This window comes from Peromyscus leucopus, chromosome 19, assembly GCF_004664715.2.
Source record: "Peromyscus leucopus breed LL Stock chromosome 19, UCI_PerLeu_2.1, whole genome shotgun sequence".
Classification (NCBI taxonomy): Eukaryota; Metazoa; Chordata; class Mammalia; order Rodentia; family Cricetidae; genus Peromyscus; species Peromyscus leucopus.
Window position 1 is genome coordinate 65499323 of NC_051079.1, and position 26953 is coordinate 65526275.

The 26953-nt window shown below is 44.3% G+C and overlaps 2 protein-coding genes across 2 annotated transcripts in view; both read left to right on the plus strand.

Moving 5' to 3' along the window:
* The window catches only part of Pstpip2 (proline-serine-threonine phosphatase interacting protein 2), an 88694-nt gene extending 83663 nt beyond the window's left edge, over nucleotides 1–5031 (plus strand). Inside the window, exons 12-14 of the mRNA XM_028871982.2 lie at nucleotides 812–893; nucleotides 3454–3488; nucleotides 4971–5031. Coding sequence (XP_028727815.1) covers nucleotides 812–893; nucleotides 3454–3488; nucleotides 4971–5020 — 167 coding nt within the window. The 3' untranslated portion in view covers nucleotides 5021–5031. The remainder of the gene's footprint in view (nucleotides 1–811; nucleotides 894–3453; nucleotides 3489–4970) is intronic.
* Nucleotides 5032–16094: 11063 nt separating this feature from the next.
* Nucleotides 16095–26953, plus strand: part of Epg5 (ectopic P-granules autophagy protein 5 homolog) — a 96889-nt gene continuing 86030 nt past the window's right edge. The window contains exons 1-3 of the mRNA XM_028872037.2: nucleotides 16095–16252; nucleotides 24046–24975; nucleotides 26388–26631. Coding sequence (XP_028727870.1) covers nucleotides 16193–16252; nucleotides 24046–24975; nucleotides 26388–26631 — 1234 coding nt within the window. The 5' untranslated portion in view covers nucleotides 16095–16192. The remainder of the gene's footprint in view (nucleotides 16253–24045; nucleotides 24976–26387; nucleotides 26632–26953) is intronic.

The window sequence follows — 26953 nt, forward strand, 5'->3', positions numbered from 1 at the left end:
TTAAGCCACAGGATTAGTGTTTCTTGTCATAGGTCACAGAGGGTGTAAAATACAGTATTAGTCAGCTTCTGCTGCTGTAACAAATACCTGTTGTAAATCAGCCAATAAGAGGAAGGTTTATTTTAGCTATAGTTTTCCAGGCTTTAGTCCAGCCAGTTGGTACCATTGCTCTTGAGGCTGGAGCGAGGCAGCACAGGATGATAGAGAGTAGCCCAGTGGACTGCTCATCTTACAGCCAGCACAGGATGATAGAGAGTGGCCCAGTGGACTGCTCATCTTACAGCCAGCACAGGATGATAGAGAGTGGCCCAGTGGACTGCTCATCTTACAGCCAGCACAGGATGATAGAGAGTGGCCCAGTGGACTGCTCATCTTACAGCCAGGATGTGAAAGGGGAGGAGACGAGGGCATGCCTCCAGTGACCTGACTTGCTGTGTTCCTACTGGGTTACACTTCTTAAAGGTTCTTTCGCCTTCCATTAGCACTAAGCTGGGGACAAAGTCTCTAAAGGCTCTAGGGAGCAGTCGGGGTTTCTCCACCTTTTTTTTTTTTTTTTATGTGTGTGTGACAGGGTCTCATGTATTCTAGGACAACCTTAATCTTACTGTGCAGCCGCGGATGATATTGAACTCAGATCTTTTTGCCTCCCTCTCCTGAGCACTGAGGTGACAGGCATGTGCACTCAGGCTTGTCTTATGTAGCCCTGGATGACGAACCCAGGGCTTTGTGTGTGCTAGGCAAGTGCTCTGCCAGCTGTGACCCAACCCCAACCTTTACCTGTCTCTGATGTCTCATGTCTTAAAAATTGTAGCACCCATCATGTATGAGAATTTCTACTCTCCTCAGCGGAATGCGGCCCCACCCGGAAAGACCACGGGGCCCAGTGTAGCAAGGTAATAACCAGCTGCTTTTCGTGGGAAGAAAGGTATTTTAACAAATATTTATATTGTTAATGAGCTAAGACTTTGCCTTTTGTTTTCAGTTGACCAAATTTGTGTAATTTACCTAGCAAGAAAACTTAATTTTTTAAAATAGCCTTTTTATAAAAATTATATAACTTTTATTAGTTATAGTTTCTGGGGCACTTGAGTATGACCATTATTACTTGTTTATGAATTCTATGCCTTTCTATGGCTGGTAGAAAACAGGAATAAGCAAACTATGCCCCCCTTATGAGTCAGATCGGATTGACTAATTTCCACAGGGCCTATGAGTTAAGAAGGATTTCTCCCCCACCCCGTGTGTGTGTGTGTGTGTGTGTGTGTGTGTGTGTGTGTGTATGAGACAGGATCTCACTCTGTAGCCCAGACTGGCCCTAAACTCACAAAGGTCTTCCTGCCCCAGCTTTTGAGTGCTAGGATTTTAGTCACGAGCCATTACACTGGACTTACATTTTTTCCCTTTATTTTTTTAATTACACTCACAATATTCATTAATTACACTCATGATATTAATTACATTTGTGGTATTCATTGATTACATTCACAGTATTCATTCAATAATTATATTTATGATATCACTAATTACATTAATTGTATTGATTTATTACATTCATGATATTATGTCCTGATACTACTGTCCATTTGTGGGGCATTTCCATCATACAAAACAGAGATTCTATACTTAGGAAATCATTGCTCTATATTCCTTTCTTCTCTATCTTGAGATAACATCTAATCTTTCTATCTCTATGAATTTGTATATTCTATGTATTTCATGTAATACAATTCTATAGTATCTGCCCTTTTTTTAAATGTAAGAACATTTTATGTACAACTGCAGGAGAAATAATACACAGATAGCTTGAACATAAAAACAGGTTCAGCCGGGCGGTGGTGGCGCACGCCTTTAATCCCAGCACTCGGGAGGCAGAGCCAGGCGGATCTCTGTGAGTTCGAGGCCAGCCTGGGCTACCAAGTGAGCTCCAGGAAAGGCGCAAAGTTACACAGAGAAACCCTGTCTCGAAAAACCAAAAAAAAATAAAATAAATAAAAAAAAATAAATAAAAACAGGTTCAAAAGTCTAGGGTTATTTTAAACAGTAAAATATTATCCCTGTAGAAAATAGTAGAAATGATAACATTTCCCAGTAAGCCCTTTTAAGCTAAATGATAGCTGAATTATACATATAAATATTGATTAGATTCTGGGACACAGAAGAAACCTATCTTCATCTGTTCAGAGAGCTATGTTTTACTTAAGTTGTGTAAGTGAGGTTCCTATTCATCTTCCTCTTCACTGTTTGATTTATGGCAGACATTTTTCTATAGGCTAATCCATAATCTAAAAAGATTTTAGCCCCCTCCTGAAAGTACAGCCAGCATTTCTTTCATCAGCTTGATACAGTACAAGTTCTTACCCTAATAGTGAAATGTTTCACTAAAGCTTGCCCAGTGATTGGGCAAAACCAAAACTCATTATAAGCCACTGTCATCCTAGGGTCCCCCCTCCTAGGTAGCCTCCCTGGATCTGTGGGTTGCTATTACACTGGACTTACATTTTTTAAAAATTTATTTTTATCTATGTGCATGTGTGTCTGTCTGTGTCATTGCATGCTGTGTGTCTGTGAATGCCCATGGAGGTCAAGAGGGTGTCCGATTCCCTGGAGCTCGAGTTACAGGTGGTTGTTACTGGGAACTGACCTTGGGTCTCCCAGAACAGTGGCGAGCACTCTTAACCACCAGTCCATCTCCCCAGCCCTGGCTTATATTTTCAAACAGTTGGAAAACAGAAGGATACCCTTTAATGATGTGGACGTTATACAGTCAGGTTTTGGTGTTCATACAGAAAGCTATTGGAGCGCACCAACCAGTGGGTCACTCTTTTTATCTGGCTGTTTTCCTGCTGGACCTGAGCAGAGGTGCCCCAGAGACTCCGTGGCCAGCAAAGGGCTCCCACTGGACCCATGGCACAGAAAGTGTGAGGCTTCTAATAGGAAGGGTCTTGAGGGAAAAGAAACTTTCACTTCCCACCAAGCCTGTGGGGGTGGGGTGGGGTGGGGGTGAGTTCTCATCCGCTGAGTTCTCCATCGAGTTTTAGGAAAAGTGGAGAGTGTGTGGGAGAGGTCAGTGCATACTGTCCATAGTAAGGACCATTCAGAACAGTTAAGATGAATGAGCTGACTTGATTCTCACAGAGAGTGGAGAGCTGCTTGTGTTTCTCATTCTATGATGCACCAGGAGATCGGTAAATTTCACTAAGATGAAAATCCTGCCAGCGGGCCGGGGCAGAGCTCCGCACCCCTGCCTATTGTGTGTTCTCTCCATCGGCTTCCTTCGTGCCTGCACTTTAGGTTTCTGCCAATCAGGGCTGCAAATCACTGGCTTCAGCTGAGCCTTCTTGACGCTCTAGGCTAGAAGCCAGTTGATTCCAGTGTGGTATGTTTGCAGCATGCAGGATAAAGATATAAAGATAATAAGAACTCACCTGAAAGACTGATTTTCATCTTTTACAGGAGAGGACCTCTCCCAGTTCCTAAACGTTTACCAGGTATGCCACCAGGAAGAGCCTCTTGGGATTTTTAGGGCAGATCTTCTTTAAGATTGAATGTGAATAGCTAGAATGTGAGAATAAGAACCAGGCACATCTGACTTGTTGACATTATGACATGGCTCCATCATCTACAGACTCTGCACTTGAGAACAGTGCAGTCTAGTTACCAAAAAAAAAAAAAAAAAAAGAATTTATGTTGGGCCACATTCAAAGCTGTGGGCTGCGTGTGCCTGTGGATGGTGGGTTGGACATGTCTGATAGGATCAAGTTCCTAAGAGATTGTGCCTGTATTTGAACCTTACTGTAAGACTTTTCTTTTTGAGGTAGGGTCTTTCTATGTAGCCTTGAATGTCGCACACTGCCTAAAAAGGAATTGTTTTTGGATCATGTTGATCTCCCTTTTCCTCTGCAATACCGCAGAGAGAGCCACACAGAGCAACGTTTTTGTCAGTTATATTCTCTAGTTAATTCAACACCTTTGAAGAGAAGCATTTTGCCTTCTCCTGTCCTCTCAAGCCCTTAGCATAATACTAGCTGCATAGCAGTGCTTAAAATGTTACCATTTTGGAGAGAAACCGTTTAAGTAGCTGTCTGCAATGGGGACTGAGGGAAGAGTTGACTGAGGCTTATTTGGCATCTCAGTAAACATTTAATGACAAACAGACAAATTTTGGACTGACAATATGGCTCAGAGGGCAACAGTGCTTGCCATCAAGGTGGACAGCCTAAATTTGATGCCCAGAACCCAGTTGCTGGAAGGGAAAGAACTGGCCCTCACCAGTTATCATCTGACTTCTGTATGTGTGCTGAGCTCTTGAACATGTACACAGATATGCACAATAAATAAATACTAAAAAAATTAAAAAATAGTGATTGAAATTATATATTTAAATAATAAGTTATTTTACTTCTTGTTGTCTTATAATTACCATTTAATAATGAGTGACTTCATTTTGTCCATTCTTGATGATGACTTTACCATGGATGCTAATGTGGGCATGAATGAAAAAGAGCAAAGTCCTAAAAATGGTTTCTAGAATGTTCTCTTGTTTGTAGTCATGACTATCAGTTTGGTGTCCATATTTTGTATTTTGATGTATTTAGTCATTACAAAAAGGCAGTTGCCTGAATCTTGAAGCAGACTGCTTCAGTTTGAGAAGGGCTGAGTCATCAAGTAGCTCTCAACCTTCCTAATGCTGTGACCCTTTAATACAGTTCCTCATGTTGTGATGACCCCTAACCATAAAGTTATGTTTTAAAATTAAATTAAAACTTAAATTAAATTTTTTTTATTGCTGCTCCATAACTGTAATTTTGCTGCTGTTATGGATTGTAATGTAAATTCTGGTTTGCAGTATATCTGACTGATATGAGACTCCATCCCTCAAAGGGGTTGTGACCCACAGGCTGAAAAACACTGGGCTAAGGTCTTATCAAGGAAAACGATGAGCTTAATTCTGTCCCGTGTTCTCTTTGCAGATGACCCTGATTATTCCTTGGTTGAGGACTACACTTTGCTCTATCAGTAGCACTCATGGTGGTAAGAGTCTTTAAATTTCCTTTAGTCCTGTTGATTTGAGTTTCTGAAGCCTTCGGATCTTCTTCCGAACATTGCTGAGATGCCTGGGGCCAGCATCCTGGTGGGCGTGGCCTCCGTCCCTTCCAGCACCTCTGGAGCCCCCCCACTGCAAGATGACTGGAAACTTGATGGCATGAGGACATTTCCCCTTCACTTTTCTTTAGTCTGTGACTCTCTGAATTCGCTTAGCTCTTCCTGTAGCTTTTACACACCCACGTTTCAGCATCCCCAGAAGCAAAACCCACATGACTCTCATTCCTTAATGGATTCCTTACTCCCTGAAAGGGGAGAGGTCAGTGAAAAGCACGCAGGCGCCATCACACTCACCAAACACAGGAGGATGGTGGCAGTCAGCCTGTACCCGGTCGCAGGTTGTCATTAGTTGAACTAGCACATCACAAGGATTCTTGGAGGAGACCTCAGCCCTGCTAACCAGACAGAGCTACAGAGGGGACCACAGAGGGGCTGGTTCTCTGGGTAGTCAGGCAGTTGGCACATTTTCACAATGTGAAAAGTGCCTTGGAAGCCAAAAGCAACAGTGTCCTGCTTGCCCGGCAGGGTGAGTCTGCAATGGAACTGTATGGGATTTCAGCAGCGAAGAAGAAGGAGGGATCTATTTCCAAGTAACTATTTCCATTTCCAGTCTGTCTTAGTTTCTCATTTGTCTGTGATGAGACAGTCTCACTTCTTTGATAAAAACTGTTTTTGAAGAGTTGAGCATTTTTCTGATCTCATGTGCTTCCCGGAGCTACAGGAAAGCGGGTGGATGGATGCAGGAAGCGACCTAGACAAGTGTCATCTCTGCTCTTCCTGGTCTTGATGACACTTGCTGTCAGTTATGAAGCAGGACAGGTTTCAGAAGTGCTCTCTGGCGATTTGTTAGTCTTGCATTCTACCCACCAGAGAGCACCAGGAGATGAGCATCTCAAACTGTGCGTCAGGCCCCCAAGCCACCTACCTGCTGACTTATCCCTAACTAGCTACACGGGACAGGAGCCAGGCTGTCTTAATTAAATAGAAATAACTAGCTGGTATCAATTTGTGTTAAATAGAAGACATTAAATTATTTCATAAGTATGTTTAAGATGTAAGTGTGCTATAAAAAGAGATAGAAACTGAAGACATAAAATTTTCTGTTCTCTAGCTAGGTAGACATATAATATAATATGAACAGTCTTTACAGCCGGTCATAATTGCTTCTTCTGAAGACTGCCTCTTTCTCAGAGCCCTATTAGAGACAAAGCAGGGACATGGTAAGTGAATCACTCATCAGGAAGATCTGCTGTCTGGACCATGGTGCAAATGATGACTGTGGGGCAAAGCATTGACAGTCCCAAGAGCTTATGAAATATACATGTTATATAATACACATATTTATATATTATATATTTATATAAAATACATATTTTTATTTTGTTTCTTGCTCTTATCTGGATAAAGCATATATGCTACAGGCTTAAGACTAGCATTTGATATAGAACTCTAGTTCCCCAGGGTCCAGGGATCTGATGTGTGAATGCAAGATGCTAATGCCTACACATTTAATGAGTAGAGTCTCTCAAACTGTGTAATTTTAATGCCTGCATCAGCTTAATGAATAGGAGCTCAACATGTTCATATATAATTGGCTGAATTTCAGAGAATTTAAAAAGCTCGATCTCCCTGCTCCCTCCCTCCCTCCCTCCCTCCCTCCCTCCCTCCTTCCCTCCCTCCCTCCTTCCCTGCCCCTGCCCCCTTTCTCCCTGCATTCACTTTCCTGAAGGGTCCAGGAGAGGGCGTTGGATCTGCTGAAGCTGGAGTTCCAGGCTGCTGTGAGCCGCCTGAGATAGGTTCTGAGAATTGAATTTAGGTCTTCTAGAAGAGCAACAAGTGCCCTAACCCACTGGGTCATCTCTCCAGCCTCAATTCTGGAGAATTTTAAGGAAAGGAACCCAGTTTAATTAATTCAGTTAGGCCATGTATTACACTACTGATCTATTTCACTGTACCTTAGGGGTTGAAATTTCATAGGAGACCTTAGGCATTAATGACTTGTTCAATAGTTGTTGATTTTAGCTGCTATTCCTGTTTTTTTGTTTGTTTGTTTTGTTTTTCGAGACAGGTTTCTCTGTGTAGCTTTGAGCCTTTCCTGGAACTCACTTGGTAGCCCAGGCTGGCCTCGAACTCACAGAGATCCGCCTGGCTCTGCCTCCCGAGTGCTGGGATTAAAGGCGTGCGCCACCACCGCCCGGCAGCTATTCCTGTTCTTAATTCTAACATGCTTAATAAAGACAGATTATAATTTTTTGAATTAAAAATGTGTGTATCAAAAATATCAGTACCCGTGTTATTACCATGAAGAACTTCTGTGGTGACCGTGGCTCTCTGTTCAACATTTGTTCCTTGACCAAACACACTCCTAAGTTGGCATGAACAGGTCATTCAGATGAAATGTCTTTTGCTGTTTTCTTTCAGAAAAGAAAGCTTTCCTCAGTTACTGCTTCTGTGACGTGAAAAGAGGCCCTGAGAGCAGCACAATCCGTAACCAAATCGTGTCAATCATGAAGATTTCGATGTGAACCATTGTGGAACATTTTTTGATATTTTCAATTTATAGTAGATATTTGACTCAACCTAGCCAAGTAGAGATCGGCAGAGTGCAGAGTTCTTTTTTTCCCCCCTCCGAAAGTTTACATACTGCCCCAGAAGGAAGAAGTATTATTTCCTGGTTAGTTACTAAGGTTATGAGTGTTGTTTCCTGTCTGGAAAGCAAGGCCAGTCTGGATTCTGAGTGTCAGCTTGAGCAGGCAGGGCTGCAGAAGAAGATGATGTGAGCTGCCGAGCAGGCAGGGCTGCAGGAGATGATGGTGTGAGCTGCCGAAGATGCTCCTTGGGTGGTGAGAAGCAGGGGCATGAAAACAGCGACCGCCTCTCTCAGAGGTGCGATATTTAACATCGCCGTTGTTTTCGGCTGAAAGACTTTGCCACGTCCTATCGGACTTGCTCGTTTTACAGATGGGGAAATAAGATGCAGCAGGGTGAGATCAGTTTCTGACAGCCAATGAGAAGAGACAGAACCAGACCGGGCCGATAAGTTTGTTCTACAGCGCTAGTCTATTCTTCTAGCCCTTCGTGAGGCTGCCATGCTCGTGCTCAAGTTAAAGAAGGGCGGGCAAGTTGGATCAGGGAGTTAAAGGTGCTTGTGCAAGTCCGAGATCCCGAGCTCCGCCGCTGCAGCTCACATAAGGGTGGAAGGCCTCAACGTGTGCTGTGGCACACGCACAGCTGTGATTGACGTACGTGCACACACATCCCTTGCTGTGCTCTGGAACACTTAAAGAGGCATTCTCTATTTGGCTCCCCCTTGGTCACCCACACACGGCAGGAAGATCAAGCACCGTTTATGTCGTATTCACACCTGAGAAAGTGGAACACTTCAGTTATGACAAAGCCCGTTAGCATGATTTCTTAGTGGGCATGTCATACACGCCTGTGTCACTGTAGAGGACAAACAAGTTCCTTTCCTCCGTATGGCAGAGTTCCCGGGAATTTGGACACATTGATTAAAATGAGATTGAAAGCCGGGCATGGGGGTGCCTGCCTGTGATCACAGCGTGCTGGAGGCTGAGACAGGAAGACTGAGTCTGAGATTGGCCTGGGGACATAGTGAGAACCCATCTCAACCCCTCCCCCCATAAAAAAGATGGACGATTTCCCCTCTTTCAATATAAGATGCTCCCAGCTGTGGTAGCTGCTTGTCTTGACAGGAAATTTGCACCAGTTGGGCATCCTTTTGAGAAACTCAGGTTTGCAAAGGTCCACTGACTTCCCCAAACTGGAAAGCCTCAGGAAATTGTCTATTGCACATAGAAAATTCTGTTTTTAAGTATATTATTTATTGTTGGCAAGCCCTCAATGACTGATGTTTTCTATCAATCAGCATAATTGATGTAAACGCGTTTCATGAGTGTAGAATAATATTTTAATTTTATTGCTTGTTTTTTTTTTTCTGCTTGACATGAAGTAAAACAAAAGTTTCTGATGATTTGGGATTTAATTTGTATTCTTGTGCTAATCACACATCTCTTCTGAGCTTTACATGCTCCTTCGACGTGCGTGTGCGTGCATGTGCGTGCGTGTGCGTGCGTGCGTGTGCGTGCGCGTGTGTGCGTGTGTACATGCGTGCGTTCGTGCGTGCTTGTGTGTGTGTGTGTGTGTGTGTGTGTGTGTGTGTGTGTGTGTTCAGGCTCCTGCCACTGTGCATGTGTGGAGGTCAGGGGATCACCCTGGGCCATGCTCATTGCCTTCTGTCTTGTTTGACACGGGTCTTCTGTCCCTTGCTACTGTATATGGCAGGCTAGCTGGCTTTGGAGCTTTTGGGGGATTTTCTTGTCCCCACTTCTCACAATGTAGAAGCCCTGGGATTCCAGTTGTGCCTCGCCACATCTGGCTTTTATGCGGGCTTTAGCGATCAGAACCCAGGTCCTCACACTTGCCCACTGTACTCTACCCACTGAGCCATCTCGGCAGTCCCCAACCTCTCCCCTCTTCTCTCAGAGGTCTAAAGCGCACCCATAGCATCTAATCAAAGACACAATATGCCCGCTGGACTAACATTTCATGAGAATGGAGATTAGGGAAGTGTCTGAAAGAGTCCTTAGGGGAATGATAATGAAGAAAATAATTTGAGAAACACTAGTCCAAGGTAATGATAAGTGGAATTTTGTATGACATATCAGGCATTCTATAAACCGGCCAGACACTGTAGGCTAAAGGGCAAACCCATTCTTGGAGTCTGTCCTGGCAGGGAGAAGCCGTTACCTCTCCCAGAGTGGATGAGATTTGATGGTTTTAATTCACTGGTTGGTCTTTTGGAGGGATGGTAACAGATCTAGAGTTCAGCCCCAGAACAGATAATCAGCAGGAGATCACAGGGGGTCCGTGGAGGGTCGTTGTATAGTCTCATTTCTCTAACCATGGTCTTTCTGTTCATGGGTCTAGTATGGAAGCACCGGCGTGGCCCAGGACAGAGTGCAGTGCAGTCTACCGGATGAGTTACCCCAGCCACGCAGTTCTGCATCTCCCCTGCAGTAGAGGTGGCGATTCCCTTGTAGGCGCTAGGAAGCACATTTTGTTGCTTATTTGCATAAGTCCACCCACTCACTTCTTCTCTAGCTCCCTGCCTTCAATCTGCAAACCTTCTCCCCTGTCTGGTCCACGGTCCATGCATCATTCGCCTTGGGTTGCGTCTCCCCTCACAGTGTGTTGGTGACCAGCTGGAATGATTGACATAGTACCTACCCGGAGTCCTTCTCTCCATCCTTGTTTCAGTCACTCTTGAGTTTTGCGGTGTGGCAGCAGGCCACGTCCACATTAAACGAGGCACGCAGAGCTGAGCTGTTCTTGAACCATGCCTGAGCTTTCTCTGTCAGCTGGGCTGAAGGAATCTTTTATGAGACCGTAAGTGTGAGGAAGAGAGGCACAGGTCCAAGAAAGGACAGTAGTTGATGTGTGCCTCACCAGGTGAAGTAATGTACTCAAGCTTTCTAGAATCAGAATGTACCATTTTATTTTCTCATTCTTTGCCCCAACCCCTACTTTGGGAAGCGGCTTCTTGCTGTGTATCTGAGGCTGACCTTGAACACAGGATCTTCCCACCTCTGCCTCCTGAGAGCTGAGGTTACAGGTAAGTGCCCCCACACACAGGCAGAAGGCACCATTTCCACTGCATGACGGACAGCTGACAGGCCTGCCTGCCTGATGTAGGACTCATGGGATCTGAAGAAAGTTAAGCAGTGTAGAAGTGACATCATTTCTTTGCATATTCCTATTGACTTTATGCTCTTACAAAATGCATTTCTTCATTGGGTTTTGTTCATCTCTTTAAATGCTGCTACAGCAGCTTTCTGGCTCCTCCGTCATTCTCCCAGTGTCCCCAGCTCCCGATTTCCATCAGTGTAGGGACAGCAGCTGGTTATAACCAGCTTACGCTGCGGTCCTTAGAGTTATGCTTGGCCCATGTTTTTACATGCTAATGATGCTGCATAAGCTCTTTTACCTGATTTCCTCCCTGATGATCCAGGAGAGGCCTAAGAGATGGTCAGGCTGCAACTCAGACAACACCACCATTCTCCTCGAGAACCTTGTCTTCTGGCTGGGGTGGGGGGGAGCAACAGTAATATCCTGTCCTGACACCTTCAAGGACCGTTTCTGGTGTTGGCTGTCTTAGCTTGAGGTCACCTAGACGGAGATCCGAAGAGGAAGATTTGAGATCACACAGTGCGTGTAGGAAGTGAGTACATAAGCCAGCAGTCGAAGAGGAAGTGAAACAGGGATGAAAAGGAAATGGGTAAAGAATGTGCTTTAAGAGGCTGGGGGAGCTGCTTGAGTCCGGAAGGGTGCTTGCCAAGCCAGTCTGAGGACTCGGGTTTGACCCTTGGAACTTATATCAAAGGAAAGAATTGACTCCTGAAAGCTGCCCTTTGAGCTCTGTGCACATAGATGGTGCCCCTGTACACACACATACACACACACCCTTGGAAAGTGTGCTCTTAAGTCAGTTGCCGTTGTGGGAGACTGGGCTTTAATTTCCATGAAGGAAACTGGAAAACAGCACAAAGATAGAGCTGAGTTAGTCTGACCACAGGATGACAGGGCTGGGTGTTTGGACTAGAAAGTTGGAACCCCGAAGGACTATAACTTGGGTGACTGAAACAAGAGGTCCTGTCACAGTGCTAGGACCGGAAGACAGAAAGCAAGGTGTAGACTGACCCAGTCTGAGCACTGTCATGGAAGGGTGCATCGTGGGCCTTTCTCCTTGAATTGTCGACGGCCTTCTTTTCTCTGTTCTCTTCTCAGTGTTTTCTTCTATGCCTGCCTCTTCCTCCTCCTCCTCCTGTAAGGACAACCGTTGTACTGAAGTTTCATTCTTAGAATCTCATTTTACCTCAACCACCTTTCTAAAGACGCCATCATTCTGAGGTCCTGGGGGTTTGGACTTCAGTGTTAGAGCTTGGGGAGGGGACATAACTTAGCTCATAGCTATTCTTGTGTGCCAGCTCCCAATGTCATCAGTCGAGGGTGGGTCTCAGTTTGCCTTATTTTCCTGACACATCCAGCCTGTCATGCACGTGGTCGAAGCTGGCTCTGAGGCAGAGTGGTTGGATTAGGTACTACTACACACTCAGAAAGGTAAGTGCTAGCTGAGTGTGGTGGCCCTTGCTTGTAATGCCAGCATTTGGGAGGCTGAGGCAGGAAGATCAGTAGTTCAAGGCCAGTCTCATCTACTAAGGAAGTTCAAGGTCAAATTGGGCTTCACAAAACTGTGCCTAGTGAGAGAGATGGGGTGGGGCATAGAGAGCTGGCTTTGGAGCTTGGTTGGTAGAGTGCTTGCCTAGCATGCACGAAGCCCTGACTTTGATTCCTACCATCAGCATGGTGGTACAGGCCTTCAGTGTCAGCATTTGGGATGAGGAGCTGGAAGGTTCAGAAGTTCATGGTCTTCCTTTGCTACATAGTGAGTCTGAGGCCAGCCTGGGGTAGATTGAGAGAGGTACTTGCTGTCTCTGTCCCATGTTTGATGTTTTGAGGATGTAAATAACTAATTCGATGACCTAACCTCTTTCCTATTTTTTTTTAAAGTGGAGAAGGTTGTGAAAGGGAGATTAGTAGAAGGATACTTTTGTATCTTTTTCTTCCTGTAGAAACAAAAGTCTTTTAATGGAAGAGATCACATCTGTGCAAGAGTCTGGTGAAATAAGTATGTAAGCTGGGCGTTGTTCGTTTACATGCTGATTGACTCAAGACACTGAAATAATTTTAGCTTAAATTAGTCAGATCCCACATCAATTTCACAACATGTATTTAGTAACCAGGAATGATAAAATAAGGCCTCCTACAGGGTGCTGTGCCGGAAGTATTGACAACAGGGATGATTAACTTCTCCAACACCCTCGGTAGAAATTGTCACTACTGGGGAATGACCACCAGAGGGCAACAGAGATCCCGGTCCACCCAGGCTTCGATCAGGAATGCAGTAGCTTTCCTTTGAACTTTCATGACAAGTCCTGTTCCACACACTGGCTGACTTCTACATCATTCTCATATTAAAATTTGCAATGTCATAACATGAGAATGATAGTCCTTTTATGAATGACTAACTCCTGTTTTCAATTGGTTGGAGTTTTTCTCTTGAGGTGAAACGTGTTTTACTGTCTCAAAATTGCCATGGGAATCAATTCAGCCTATTAGAAGGAATTTTGAAAACTATTTATAAAAAATTAAGAACAACACCATCTCTTTGATGAACAATTTTTAATCTGTATCTGTCTTATACACATGCAGACTAGGTATGATGACACAAGCTTGTAATCTGAGTACTTGGGAGGCAGAGGTAGTAGGGTTTTTGTGAGTTCAAGGCCAACATGGTCTACAAACATAATGAAACCCTGTCTCAAAACAAAGCAAACAAACCAACAAACAGAACACACACACATGTATATACATAATGCATGTATATATTTGTATACACACACACACACACACACACACACACACACACACACTCCAACACACAGCAAAGTAGGAGGATTATTTGGGAAGTGGAAAGGGATCATTACAGTTAGTTCCGCTTTGCAGAATAAGTAGTAGGTGGCACTCAGAGGACTTTAAGACCAAAAGGAACTGTGGAAGGCAGTGGGGGTGTCCCAGACTGGGAGATGGCCAAGCAAACGCTATGGATAGTGGCCGGAAAGGGTGACATCTGGATGGAATTGCAGGTACTCAGGAAGCTGAGGCAGGAGGATGACTTGAGCTCAGGGAAATGATGAAAAGTTTTAGATAAGTATGTCTACCTTAACTAAAGTGTCACATGGCATCCCATAAGCAGACAATTGTATGAACCAATAACATAAGGAAAACAGAATATGTAGATAGATTGGCATAAGTTACATGAGATATTATGTCATTTTATATAAGGGATCTGAGCATCTGCATTTTGGTATTCTCGAAGGTAGAGTGTCAGAGGTGTGATGCGGTGTGTGGGTCCTGGAATCAATTCTCCAAAGACTAGTATATACAAATACCAGGACTACCAAGTCCACCCACGTTCTAGGGAACTTGGTAACTTTTGTTGCCGTTGAGGATTTGGGCTCACTGAACTGGGGATGTAGCTTTACTGTGCATCACTTGCCTAGCTGCTGACCTGGGTTCGGTCCTTAGCACTGTGAAACGAAACAACTGTCTCCTCCAAATCCCCACTCCAATCCACCAAACCATCTTACATGTTCAGGAACAAGACATCGTGCAAGCGCCAACGTAGCTCCGCTGTAGAGCACTTGCTTGGCATATACAAGGCCCCAAGTTCAGTTCCTAATACCACACAAGACACTAATAAAGATTTACCTGTAGCTAGAGTTTTCCTGCCTTGCCCACAGTCAGGACAAATGTCTGTCACCCGCCAGTCCCACAGCCGCTCAGACCCAACCAAGTAAACACAGAGACTTATATTGCATACAAACTGTATGGCCGTGGCAGGCTTCTTGTTAACTGTTCTTATATCTTAAAGTAACGCATTTCTACAAATCTATACCTCGCCACGTGGCTGGTGGCTTATCGGCGTCTTCACATGCTGCTGGTCATGGCAGTGGCTGGCAGTGTCTCCTTCTGCCTTCCTGTTCTTTTATTTCTCCTCTGTTAGTCCCGCCTATACTTCCTGCCTAGCCACGACCAATCAGGTTTTATTTATTGACCAATCAGAGCAACTTGACATACAGACCATCCCCCAGCACAGCCAAGTGCAGACCATCTCAAACACCTGCACTCAGGCCCATGGTCCTAATCATCCTCTATGCAAACCTGCTGGGTAACGCCACAAGGAACCCAAGAAGGGCTCCCACAGGACATACATTAACATCCCACAGCATTTACCTATAGAAAAAAAGATACAGGGAAAAGTGGCACATGCTTTTAATCCCAATACTCAGAGGCAGAGGCAGGTGGATCTCTGAGTTCAAGGCCAGCTCGGTCTACAAGGTGAGTTCCAAGACAGTCAGGACTACACAGAGAAACCCTATCTCAAAAAACAACAACAAAAAAATTTGGAAAAAGATATCATACAGACTGATTTCTGAAGTCCTTTTCTTCCTCCTACCTATTGTTTTGGACAGAGTTTCTCTGTGAGGTCATGGTTGTCCTGGAACTCACTCTGTAGACCAGGCTGACCTCTAACTCAGAGATCCACCTGCCTCTGCTGGAATTAGAGCCGTGTGCCACCATGCCTAGGCCTTCCCATTTTCATGCCATAATCCTGAGATTTTCACTTTAGGGTACCCACAGAGTGGGTGGCTAGTCTTTTCCTCCATCCTGTAGACTCCATGTGTTCTACCCCCTCAACCCCTCCAACCCCCCCCCCAACAAAACAACTCATATCTATTAGTTCCATTCATCGGATATTATCTATGTGCTGGCTGTTGTTTTAGAGGTCCTTAGGGATACATTAGAGGAGCTGACCTTCCAGGAGGGTTGAAAAGCAAAGTATATATACTTTAAACACGTTTGTATAGTAACGATAATATAGAGATGCCCGCTGTTATCAGGTGCCTTCCACGACTAACTCATGACACCGGATGGAGATGGAAGTATCATCATCCCCTTCTACAGAACAGCAGACTGGAGTGCACCTTGGGTGGACATCAGGTTTCTTTCCGGAAACGTAATGTAGATGTAGGCTGGGATTGGTTATCTAGGGATCAAAGTCAGATTGCCAACACCTCTTCTCTCCAGCACTTCATAGTCCAGTCTGACCCCCTCTCTGCAGAGCTGCGGAGGCAGAGGGCTGCTCTGAGTGCCACCCTGCGGAGGGCGGCGGAGGCACAGGCCGCGGCTCAGAGGGCGGGACCGGAGGCGGGAGGAGGGCTGGGCTGGGGCGGGGCCTGAGCGGGGATGGGCGTGGCCTTCCTCCCCGCGCGAGTCGTCCCTAGCTAGTTTGTTCCAAGCCGCAGCCCGTACGGCCTCCTGTTGCCGCCTCCCTGCCCCAAATGGTGGAGGCGCTGTCACGTGACCGCCAGGAGGCCGGAACTAGGCGGCTTGCGTGAATTGCAGGAGTTTGACAGAAACAGACGGCGACGTCTCGGAGGCAGAGTGTATGGCCGAGGCCGTGAAGCCCCGCCGGGCCAAGGCCAAGGCCAGCCGGACCAAAGGCAAGGTGAGGATGCTGTCGCTCGCACGCGAGCCCCCTGCTCCCCGCGCGGAGCCGTGGGGCCGGGCGGCTGTCAGGACCACTTGGCCGCCTCCCAGTCCTGACCTCCCTGGGCTTTTATCTTCTGCTCATTTTCTTGACTTCCCACACCAAAGCCTTTTCCTCCTTAGCCCCGTCTTTGACGCCTCTGGAAATGCACGGAGAAGGGACTTCCTTCGCTTGGGAGGAATGGTTTGTGGATCGCAGTGATGGGTCAGTCCTTCGTTTTCAGAATTCAGGGCGACGGTGTTATTTCCCGATGAACCTGGTTGTTTACAGCGTGTCATGAATATCCAGGAATTATCTCAGGGCAGAGCCCACCGCGTAGGGATGAGTTTGAGTTTTCTGTTTTCTGGATTGTTGCGTGTCATTAGTGTGCTTTTAATTTGACTTGTTTTTAGGTACATTTTGAATTTTTAACTTTGCTCCTATAAACTTGTTGCAGTGAACAAATGAAATTTTATAGATAGGTGGTCAGACCTATTTATATCTATATATTTAAACAGTGTTTTTTAACCTGCTTCTGCCTTTGGATTGCTGGGCTTAAAGACATGCCACTACCCCTGGCCACTGGATCTAGATAACTTTACCTTATCCAAAATAGAATGTACACGAATTGGAACGAACAATGAAGATGGTATAGGAAATTTCCTTCCCCAGAATTGGTGATGTTACTAAGCCAAAAGTATAACTTTTTGTGTGTGTGCTAACAAGTTTTAATAGTGATTTATGGGAACTTTATTTAATAGAGTGTAAATGAAGTGTGTGGATCCCTTTCTGTAAGGTAGTATGGAATTAGGCACATCAGTCAGAAATTTCTTTTATTTTAGAGACAAGAATGTGTGTGTGTGTGTGTGTGTGTGTGTGTGTGTGTATACATATACATATATACATATCTCCCAAGCTGATCTCACTATGTAGCCCCAGGCTGGACTTGAACCTGTGCCTCCTACCTCAGCCTAGAAACATTACTTTCTGACACACCTTTTAAGGGTACTATGACCATTTAAAAAATAGAGAAACTCTGTGTGTATGGCGAGGGAGCGTGAGTGCAGATTTGGGTGGACATTGTAACGGTGAGTGTGTGTGGCCCGGTCAGTCTTGGGCAGTGCTCTTCAGGAGGAGCTGGTCCCTTGCTTTTTGAGACAGAGCCTCTGGCTGGGACCCGGGGACTGCTGTTTAGCTTAGGCTTGGTGGGCATCATGTCCTAGGCTCTGCTTGTGGGCTGTGGGGACGGAACCCAGTCCTCATGTTTCCATGGCAAAGCTTGACTGAGTGTACCACCTTCCCACTCCCTGTCGGAAACATTTTAAGAAAAATAAGTTTGCAGTATCTTGGTTTGATACTGAACTATCACAAACAAACAAACAAACAAACAGTTAACCAGCCATACATAACCCTTTGAGCTTGGAATATAGTAGTTTATAACATGAGTTATCCAAAGAGAACAGAATCTTAAATCTTAATGAATCTACTTTTTTTTCTCTCTAATAAGTGATGAAACTAAAGCCTCTACAGGTTAAATGATTGTCTTAATCATGCAGTTAGCATGGTTTATCTCAGGGGAAGCCAGAAATTGTGGCTTTCAGTCCAGTAGCTTAACCATTATTTTACACATGTGTCTGTCTGTCAAAGGTAGCGTATTACAGACATCTAAAACACAGTCAAGAGGAGTCCCTCTTTATTTTGTTTCATAATTTCTAAATTAAAAATTAAATCTTAAGCCTTTAAGTCTTATGAAAAATGAACTGTCTATTTTATCAACGTATTTCAGGCAGTTTTCCTACATACACATACAGTACTCTGTTTTCTCAACTGTTAAAGCTCATTTCCAAGACATTTGCTTCAGTTAGATATCTCACGCACACTTTGCCCTGTCCTCCAAATTTAATCGTTCACTGAGAGTTGAATTTCCTGCATGATCTGGTTCTTCCCATTACTCTCTATCATCAGTGTCACAACTCCTGAGAGGAGGGTTTTTGCTGAACTGCCCTCACATTCACATTGTTTTCTACTGCTGTTCTGTGAACTGAAGCTAGGTTGATATATGTACACACACACACACACACACACACACACACACACACACACACACACATACATATACATATGTATTGACTAGAGAGAGCACGCTGACCTCACAGAGATCCACTGCTTTTGTTTGAGTACTGGTAACAAAGGTATAAACCATCATGCCTGTTGAATATTATTATTATTATTATCATTATTTATTATTATTATTATTATTATTATTGTTTTTTTGAGACAGAGTTTCTATGTGTAGTTTTGGTGCCTGTCTTGGCTCACACTCTGTAGACCAGGCTGACCTTGAACTCACAGAGATCCACCTGGCTCTGCCTCCCAAGTGTAGGATTAAAGGCGTGCACCACCACCGCCCGGCAATTGCTAATTTTTAAAAACCTTCCAAAAGCTGGGCATAGGAGGCAGAGATAAGCAGATCTCTGTGAGATCAAGGCCAGCCTGGTCTACATAGTTCCAGGATAGCTAGGGATAAATAGCAAGACCCTGTCTCAGAACACAGAACAAAGAAAAAAAAAGTTGCCGAGCTTTCCCATTTTGCAGAGGCTAGGATTGGAAGCACTAATTTAAGGACTCTAGCCTGGGCTTCCTCTTCAGCGTCTGTCACACCTGTATTAATCTGTGTATTTTCCTGCCTTAGAGCCTCTGCCTTCCACCCTTCCAGGCTCCCTTCCTCTGCCTGTTACTGCTTGTTGTCGGTGTCTGAGTTTGAGCCGCGCTTACCCAGCACTTTTCCTATCACCTTTGTGTAGCTCCCTCTGGCAGGAACGCTGTGCACCCATTTTAAGTCCCTCTTCTGTATTGTAACAACTTTATCAGCCACTGTCTTCTCTCTGAGACAGTGAACTCACAGAGTGAGGGATCACTCTTGTTCCCAGTGCATTTCACAACGCCTGTAGTCACCTGATAAAGTTAGTTGAATTAAAAAAAACAAGAGCCAGCATTGAAGCACATTTCCAAGCTTTGCCACTGAGGAATTTAATAATTTTTTTTTCACAAACTAGTACAAGAAAAACAAATAGACAATGTCCATGATACCAGCAGGACCCTCATGCTTGCCAGTCTAAGGAAATTAATTTGCTTTAGGGTAAGCAGAGGCATTTGTTAATGCTGGCTGTTGTCTGGCCATGGTTATGATGTCCTATATCATTGGCGCCTTACAGTGATGTGTTTTAGCATCTATTTATGGAGCCGTGAGCAGACTCCAAGGCTTAGTTGGAAGTTCAGGAAGTGGGGTGTCATGTGCTGTTGTGTTTAGATTGCTGTGGCTTCTGGATCTGTTGCAGTACCTGGCCTACATTCCTCAGGCGTAAATATCTGGTAGGTGACTTCAGGGTGACAGGCTGTGGTTAGGCATCTGGTACTTACTATTGGATACTTTAGATCTAGCCCTAATAATGTTTTTATTCTGTTAGTATCATTCTTTGTAAAAACTTTCCCCCAACTCTGAGGATCTGGACTTCATACATCTTAGTAAACTTAGGTTAAGAAGGACAGAATCTTAGACCTGGATTTACTCTGCAGACTTAATAGATTTTATAGTAAGGCAGAGTGATGATGCATGCCTGTAATCCCAGCACCTAGCAGACCGAAGGAGGAGGATTGTGAGTTTTGGGCCAGCTAGGCTGCATAGTGACTTCTAGGTTAGTTTGGTGTTATGTAACAAGACCCTGTCTCAAAAAACTGTATTAAGTTTTAAATTCCAACAATCAATAAGAGCATCTTGTAATTGATAGGCTGGATTAAGATGTTTCCTGCGTAACCCTTCCTGCCCATCCCTGTGGTCCTCCATCTTGCTCTATTGCCTAGGTAATTCCTTTGTTGCTTCTAGGTGTGAATTGTTACTGGAATAAAGTCGGGCAATGCTATATACTATCATTTAGCCTCTGTTTGGCTCTCAAGATCCAGTCATTATTGAATACATAATGCCCACTTATTGTTTCCCCCAAAACGAGTCTAGGCATTTGGGATATAAAGAAAATCCTCAGGCCTCAATGGTGCTTATAGTCTGGAGTCGAATCTTCCCGGGTGTGTTTCAGAACAAACATAACTGCACGATTATCTTCACATTGCTGAAAGAAGTATGTATGTGTTCGTGTGCATATGCATAGACAGAAATGGATATCCCAGAGCCATCTCCAGGAGAGAACTGTTGGTGACAGCTTGTGATGTGTCCTTCTAACTTAGCTTTGCCCTCCTCTGCCTTACCACAGCACTCCAGGGCATTTGACTGTGACAAGCCCAAGGTTCAGGAGTAAGTAAAAGTATTTCTAAGACCAGAAATGATGTCAAAGTTTTAAGAAACAATATAAATTGTAGACAGAAACATAGGCAAGTTCTCAGAAAGAGACAGTTTCTCCCCTCAGAGAGCACAGGGTGCAGCAGTTAAGAGAATCTACCTGGGAGCTGGAGAGACGGCTCAGTGGCAGAAGCCATGCTGCAGCCTCTGGGAACAGTGCATAAATGGAGCTCCTTGTGGCAAGATCCTTTGGAGAATCCTGCCCACCTGGCAAGGACCCGTGAAGGCGATGCTGTAGACCCCTGCGCTGACCATAGGGAGCTCATAAGCTTCATCAGGCCTTTCTGACTTTCGATATGCTTATTCCTATGGTAATTCTTAGTTCACTCAGTTGTGATTGTGGCTGAGTTTACTGGGACAAAAGCTGATAATTTTAATAAAGTTTCTACAAGGAAATGAAGCATCTTTGCAATTGATTGCAGAAACTGGTCCCTTCGGTTGCCCCTGACTACCTTTGCATCCATCCTAAGTAAGCAGGAGGAACTCACTAAGGTTAATGATTCTTGCTTACTTAACTGTTCTAAAAAAGAGATAACTATATTCTAAGAACTTAAGAACTCGGGAGACAGAGTCCTAAAAGATGACATTAAAAACTTATAGAGACATGTAAGAAAAAGATAAAGGACATGAAAAATCTGACATCTTTCTGGTGCCAGGGCGTGAATGGTTAGACATTTTTTTTTCAATGCCAAAATATCAATAAAGGAATCTAAAACTCCTAGTTCCCTTGGGAGTAAAAGTACAAGTAGAAACTGCTAGAAAGAATAAAAGCTTGGTCCCAACAGTTCAGAGTTGGGTATTAATCATTACCATTCTGAGAATGTATGAAGAATAGGATTACAGCTGTTGTTCACATAAAAGTGATATGCAGATCATTAGAAATTGACTTACACCTGAAAAATAATATTCTAAGTATGGTATCATACTCAGAGCTGACTACAGAAATATAAGAGCATCATATTGCTAAGGACTAATCACAGGGCTTGAATGTCTCTCATTATTGTAACCACATGTTTGCTGCCAGCCTGGGCACAGTATGAATAAGATGTGCCTAGCTAGATACAATCAATTGGCTTGCAGTATAAAATTAATGCTTAGATACAGGGTAAAAGTCAGTGGCAACAAGGGAGTCGGGGAGAGGAAAAGAAACTGAAATGGGTAAATGGTAATGATTCTGGGAAAATGATTTAAAAAAATGAGTTGAAACTGCTCATGCTTGAACATACTGGAACATGTATAAATAAATAAAGACAGCTCGAGCTATTTGGGACCATCTGTTTGAAAGACTCTTCATTTTTCGCCAATTTCACACCTCCATCTTGTGGCTCAGAACCCTGCTGGAGCTGGACTCCGGCAGCTCAGCAGCTAATAGCACTAGTTATTCTTGCAGAGGACCCAAGTTTGATTCCCAGCACCCACATGGCAGCTCACAACAGTCTGTAACTCCAGCCCCAGGGGATCAGACACCCTCTGCAGCATCAGGCACATACATAGTACGTAGACAAAACACCCACACACTTAAAAGTAAACCAATCTTATTAAAATTAAAATAATAAAAGAACTTACCTGTACTTGTCTCATGGGTACTTGTGTGGTTCTGTGTTTGAGTAAGTAATAGGTGAGCTGCCCATTATCTTGTTGCTTGCCCTTCCTGAGGATGGTCACGGGTCATAGGCGCTGGGCTCTCATCGTTTGTGTGCCCTGAGGATGGTCATGGGCCATAGGCGCTGGGCTCTCATCGTTTGTGTGCCCTTCCTGAGGATGGTCATGGGCCATAGGGGCAAGGCTCTTATCATTTGTGTGCCCTGAGGATGGTCATGGGCCATAGGCACTGGGCTCTCATTGTGTGCCCTGAAGATGGTCACGGGTCATAGGCGCTAGGCTCTCATTGTTTGTAAGTCATCACAGACCCCCTGGGTCAGCCCCAAGTAGTTTGGGTTTGACTATTAGAGAATACAGTGGAGTTTGCTGTTCATTTGCACATTCATTTTTGGCCTTTTTGTCTCTAGTTAAGTGTGTTCTTCTGTATTCATTATTGACTTACATTTCTGTAACACTTCCAGATTTTTTTTTTTGAATGATTTTGTTTTAGTTTTTATCTTTTGATTGTTCTGGGGATTGAACCCAAGTCTTTTCTTGAATATGGGTACTTTGCCACTGAGCTATATTCCCAGCCCTGGATGATTTAAAAAATTTTTATGTGTATACAACTTGTGTGGAGGTGAAAAAAAGAATAAATACAGATTCTTTTTAATCTGCTTGGCTGTTTTTATATATAAGACGTTTTCTGGAGAGCTGGCCCAGTGGTTAAGAGCCCTTGCTGCTCTTGCAGAGGACATGGGTCTTGTTCACAGCACCCATATTGGGGGCCTTACAATCTCTTGTAACTCTAGTTCCAGGAATCTGGTACCCCCTTCTGGCCTCCATGGGCACTGCATGCATGTGGTGCACATCCAGTCAGACACACATCCATATACATAAATTAAGAAGAAACAAGAAAATTTCTTAAAATTACCAGAGACATGAATTTTTATGCAAGTAGCTTGATAACACTTTGAGTTGTTTAAATTTTATTTCACTATCTGTGATGATAGTTGTTTTCACAATATGTCTTCTAGTACTTTTTTCCCTACCTCTCTAAAGTAGGCAAAGTAATTGGAAGCTGACTGTCTTTAACCAAAATGGAGTTGCAGTAGATTCCCACCTTGGCATGAAAGTTCACTTCTGAATTTATTAGGAAGCTTACACAGAGTCATATGGGGAGGAGGAGGAGGAGGGAGGCACCTTTGGGAGGATACATTCCTGGAAATGCATTTCATTTTAAAATTTCTGAGTATGTTCAGTTAGGGTCATAGTTGAAGAAGAAAGTATGGCAGAAAGGGACACCTCGTCTCTACTGGGTGACACTGTGAAGGTAGTGGGGAGGTTGGTTCCCTGGGTGCACGTGAGCCCACATCACAAATGCTCAACAGACTTGGGAACTTGCTGGCCGTTTTTGATTCACATATCAATTGCTGACAATGGTGGTGGCTGGGATTAGCACTTCAGTCTTCAGAGGAGCTTCCTTGGGCCCATCATGGTTGCCCCACGCTGCTGAGGAAACTGAGGTTCCCTTATTAATAAAAGAATTTAGAACTGGACTCAAGGACGCTCAAGGACCGTTTATTAGAGTTTAAGAGAAACTGAAGGGCAGGTTAGGTGACAGTCCTGCCGGGGGAGACAGAGGACAGGCAATGCCTGTTAAGTGGGGCTGAAGTGGAACCAGAGAGCTTGTGAAGGAGGGAGAAAGTACTCCTTAGAGTGGATGTGCGTTAGCCAGCCCAGGAGAGAGCCCCTGTGTCAATGTAGATATTTATGTATACTTTAAACATTCTTCATCCAAAACAATCAACTATTGTTATATTTCATACCGTGCTTTTAGGAAAAGAAGAAACATGAAGCGCCTCAGACTTCTGATGAAGTTTCCCTTCTAGAGACTTCTAGAGAGCAGGAAATCCTGTCTGTAGCTTGTGAACTCAAAGGAGATGATCTGAAGGTGTCAACTGATTCCCAGCTCCACAAAGATGTCAGTGGATGGAATGAAAGTGAAATGTTTGATATACCACTCACCTCCTTGACTATAGGTGATGAAGGGTCCCTGATACATGACACAGAGGACCTGAAAGAGAGGGGAGAGAGCAGAGCCCATGATGGAGATGATGAAATCAAGATGAAGGTCGACCCTGGAGACAATGTTAGAACTACAGTTGAACCTTCCAAGAACTTGACAGAGGCAGAGGAAAGCACACTAATACGACAGGGATCTTCAGAAAGCACACCACAGTTTGATTTCCCCTGTACTCAGCAGGAAATGGGAAGTTTACATGTCAGAGAAACTCAGACTAGGAAGGATGAAGAAGCCCTTGGTTTTTCAAAGGTGCTTCAGAATGCTAGCTTGCACAGTTCTTATGAAGCCAAAGAAGTTTCTCAGCCACCTAGAGTGAAGAAATTGTATCCCGAGTTGCCAGCTGAAATTGTGGAAGTACCATCTTTGGTGGTGGTGAAGCCCTTGCTCTGTAGTGAGCGACTCTACCCAGAACTCCCGTCTCAACCAGAGCTAGTACCATTTACTAAAGAACAGCTAAAACTCTTGGAGCCTGGTTCATGGCTGGAAAATGTTGAGTCATATGTAGAAGAATTTGACAGCATTGCTCATCAGGATAGGCATGAGTTTTATGAGTTACTCTTGAACTACTCACGATGCAGGAAGCAGTTGCTGTTGGCTGAAGCTGAGCTCCTTACTCTGATGTCAGATTGCCAAAACGCCAAAAGTCGACTGTGGAGCTTTAAGGATGAACAAATGGCTGTCCAGGTATTTTGACTGTGTGTCAAGCTTCAGGGCTTGGGAATTGGTCGTTGAGCTGCCTTTCCTGTAGTGCTGTCTAGAATTCAGTTTGTGTGTTAAACCTACACTGGTACTGGCTCCATCAATCCAGGAATCACAAGATCAGATGGCCACAGGGGCAGGCATATAATGTATAGGCAAGGGGTGAGTAGGATAGTGGTCAGCAGAGAAACACATGCCAAATCGAGAGGGGACAGCAGCTCTTGACGTCCAGCTGACAGTTGTATGATTGTGATATGCTGCATCTTAGGATTTTTTCAAGAGAGGCAGGAATCTGGATTTTTGCATGAAGGATCCTAACGGGCAGTGTTAACAGCTAACTAAATACAAATATATGCAGACATATATTCTACACAGAGTCTAAGCCAGCAAACCATGTCTTAATGTAAAATTCAACCCATAGACTATTAGGGTTAGATTTTGGTGTAATGCCACAAATGTGCGGTGAGGAGAGAGTGTCCTGATTGAGAATTGATAAGGAAATAGGACAGTCCACTAGCTGTGACGCCCTCCTGGAGGCAGAACCATCATTACTAAGGGCCTGGAGGGATGGCAAGTAGGAGAAGGCTGTTCTGGACAGTTCGGCACTGAAGGGAAGCTGGGAGAGCAGTGGTGACTCATGTGATTTGCTGCCCTACCGTTCACTTGTGCAGAGCCTTGTGTATCTTTTCGTAGATTCTGTGGAAAGAGACACATCTGGAAATACTGAAAAGAAAGGGAGGGTGGAGAAAAAGCTCAGTGGAGAAATAAGAGCACTTGTTGCTCTTGCAGAGGGCCCTGGTTTGATTCCCAGCATGCATATAGCAGCTCGTAACCTAGTAACTCCAGTTCCAGAGGATCCATGGCCCTCTTCTGACCTCCCTGGGCAACCAGACATGCATTTGGTACACATCCATCCATATATGCAGATGAAACAGTCATGCACATCAAATGTAAAACAAGAAAAGGAAATGAAAGGCTAGACTCAAGAGTATGGTGGGAGGAATTACTATACTGGAGGATTCCTTTTGAACAGAGCAGTTAAGAGTGAGGTAGATCTAGAGGTGTTTTGGACTACTGTGAAGTCGAGGGATAGCAGCACATTGGCCTTGGTATTCTTAGTATAGGAAGTAAATACCAGTTGTGAGAGTTTTAGGGACACACGTTACTGTTTCCCTGCTGACTTCATAGGGTTACCTTTACAGAACTTGTCATGTACTCATGATTGGCAGTGTTCTTTGACACATGGCCATCATTTGCTAGTGTGGTTTTGTATGTGTAGTGTTGGCCCCTCATGCGATTATAAGTTTGTGAAAATGGTGCTGAAGCCTGTGTCTTACACCTGCTGCCTGACTGCATCAAATTCGACTGTTTCATGTTTTATCCTTTGTCTCTGGTAGGGTATCTGTGCAGATCAAGTGAAAGTTTATGGCCATCACCACTACCAGAGAGTAGAGATGAATGAAAGTGTCCTGGGAGAACTGAAGAAGCTATTTGATGCCAAATCTGAGCACCTCCACCAGACCCTGGCCCTTCATTCTTACACTTCTGTGCTCTCGAGGTTGCAAGTGGAGTCGTACATCTACACGTTGCTCAATAGCTCCGCTGTTCTGAGATCTTTAGCAGTTTATCAGCAAGACCAAGGTAGGTAAATAGTGAAAGCTTTCCTATCATACTTAAATGTGGAACAGAATGGAGGGTACAACCGGTGTGAGTTGACTGGGTACTAATTCACAAGGCGTCATTGTGTATTTTCTTTCCTTGCCCCCTCAACACAATGTTTCCTGATATTTCTTGAGTAGTACGAGGCCTCCCTTTCCCATGGCTGTTGTTTCTCCTCCTTTAGGAAGGCAAAAATCGGCCTCTCTTTGCCTTTGCTAAGTAGTGTCCCAGTGGCGTTTGATCCTGAAACTAACCATCTGGATACCTTTTCTTTTTTTAAAATGTATTATCTTTATTTTGTTAT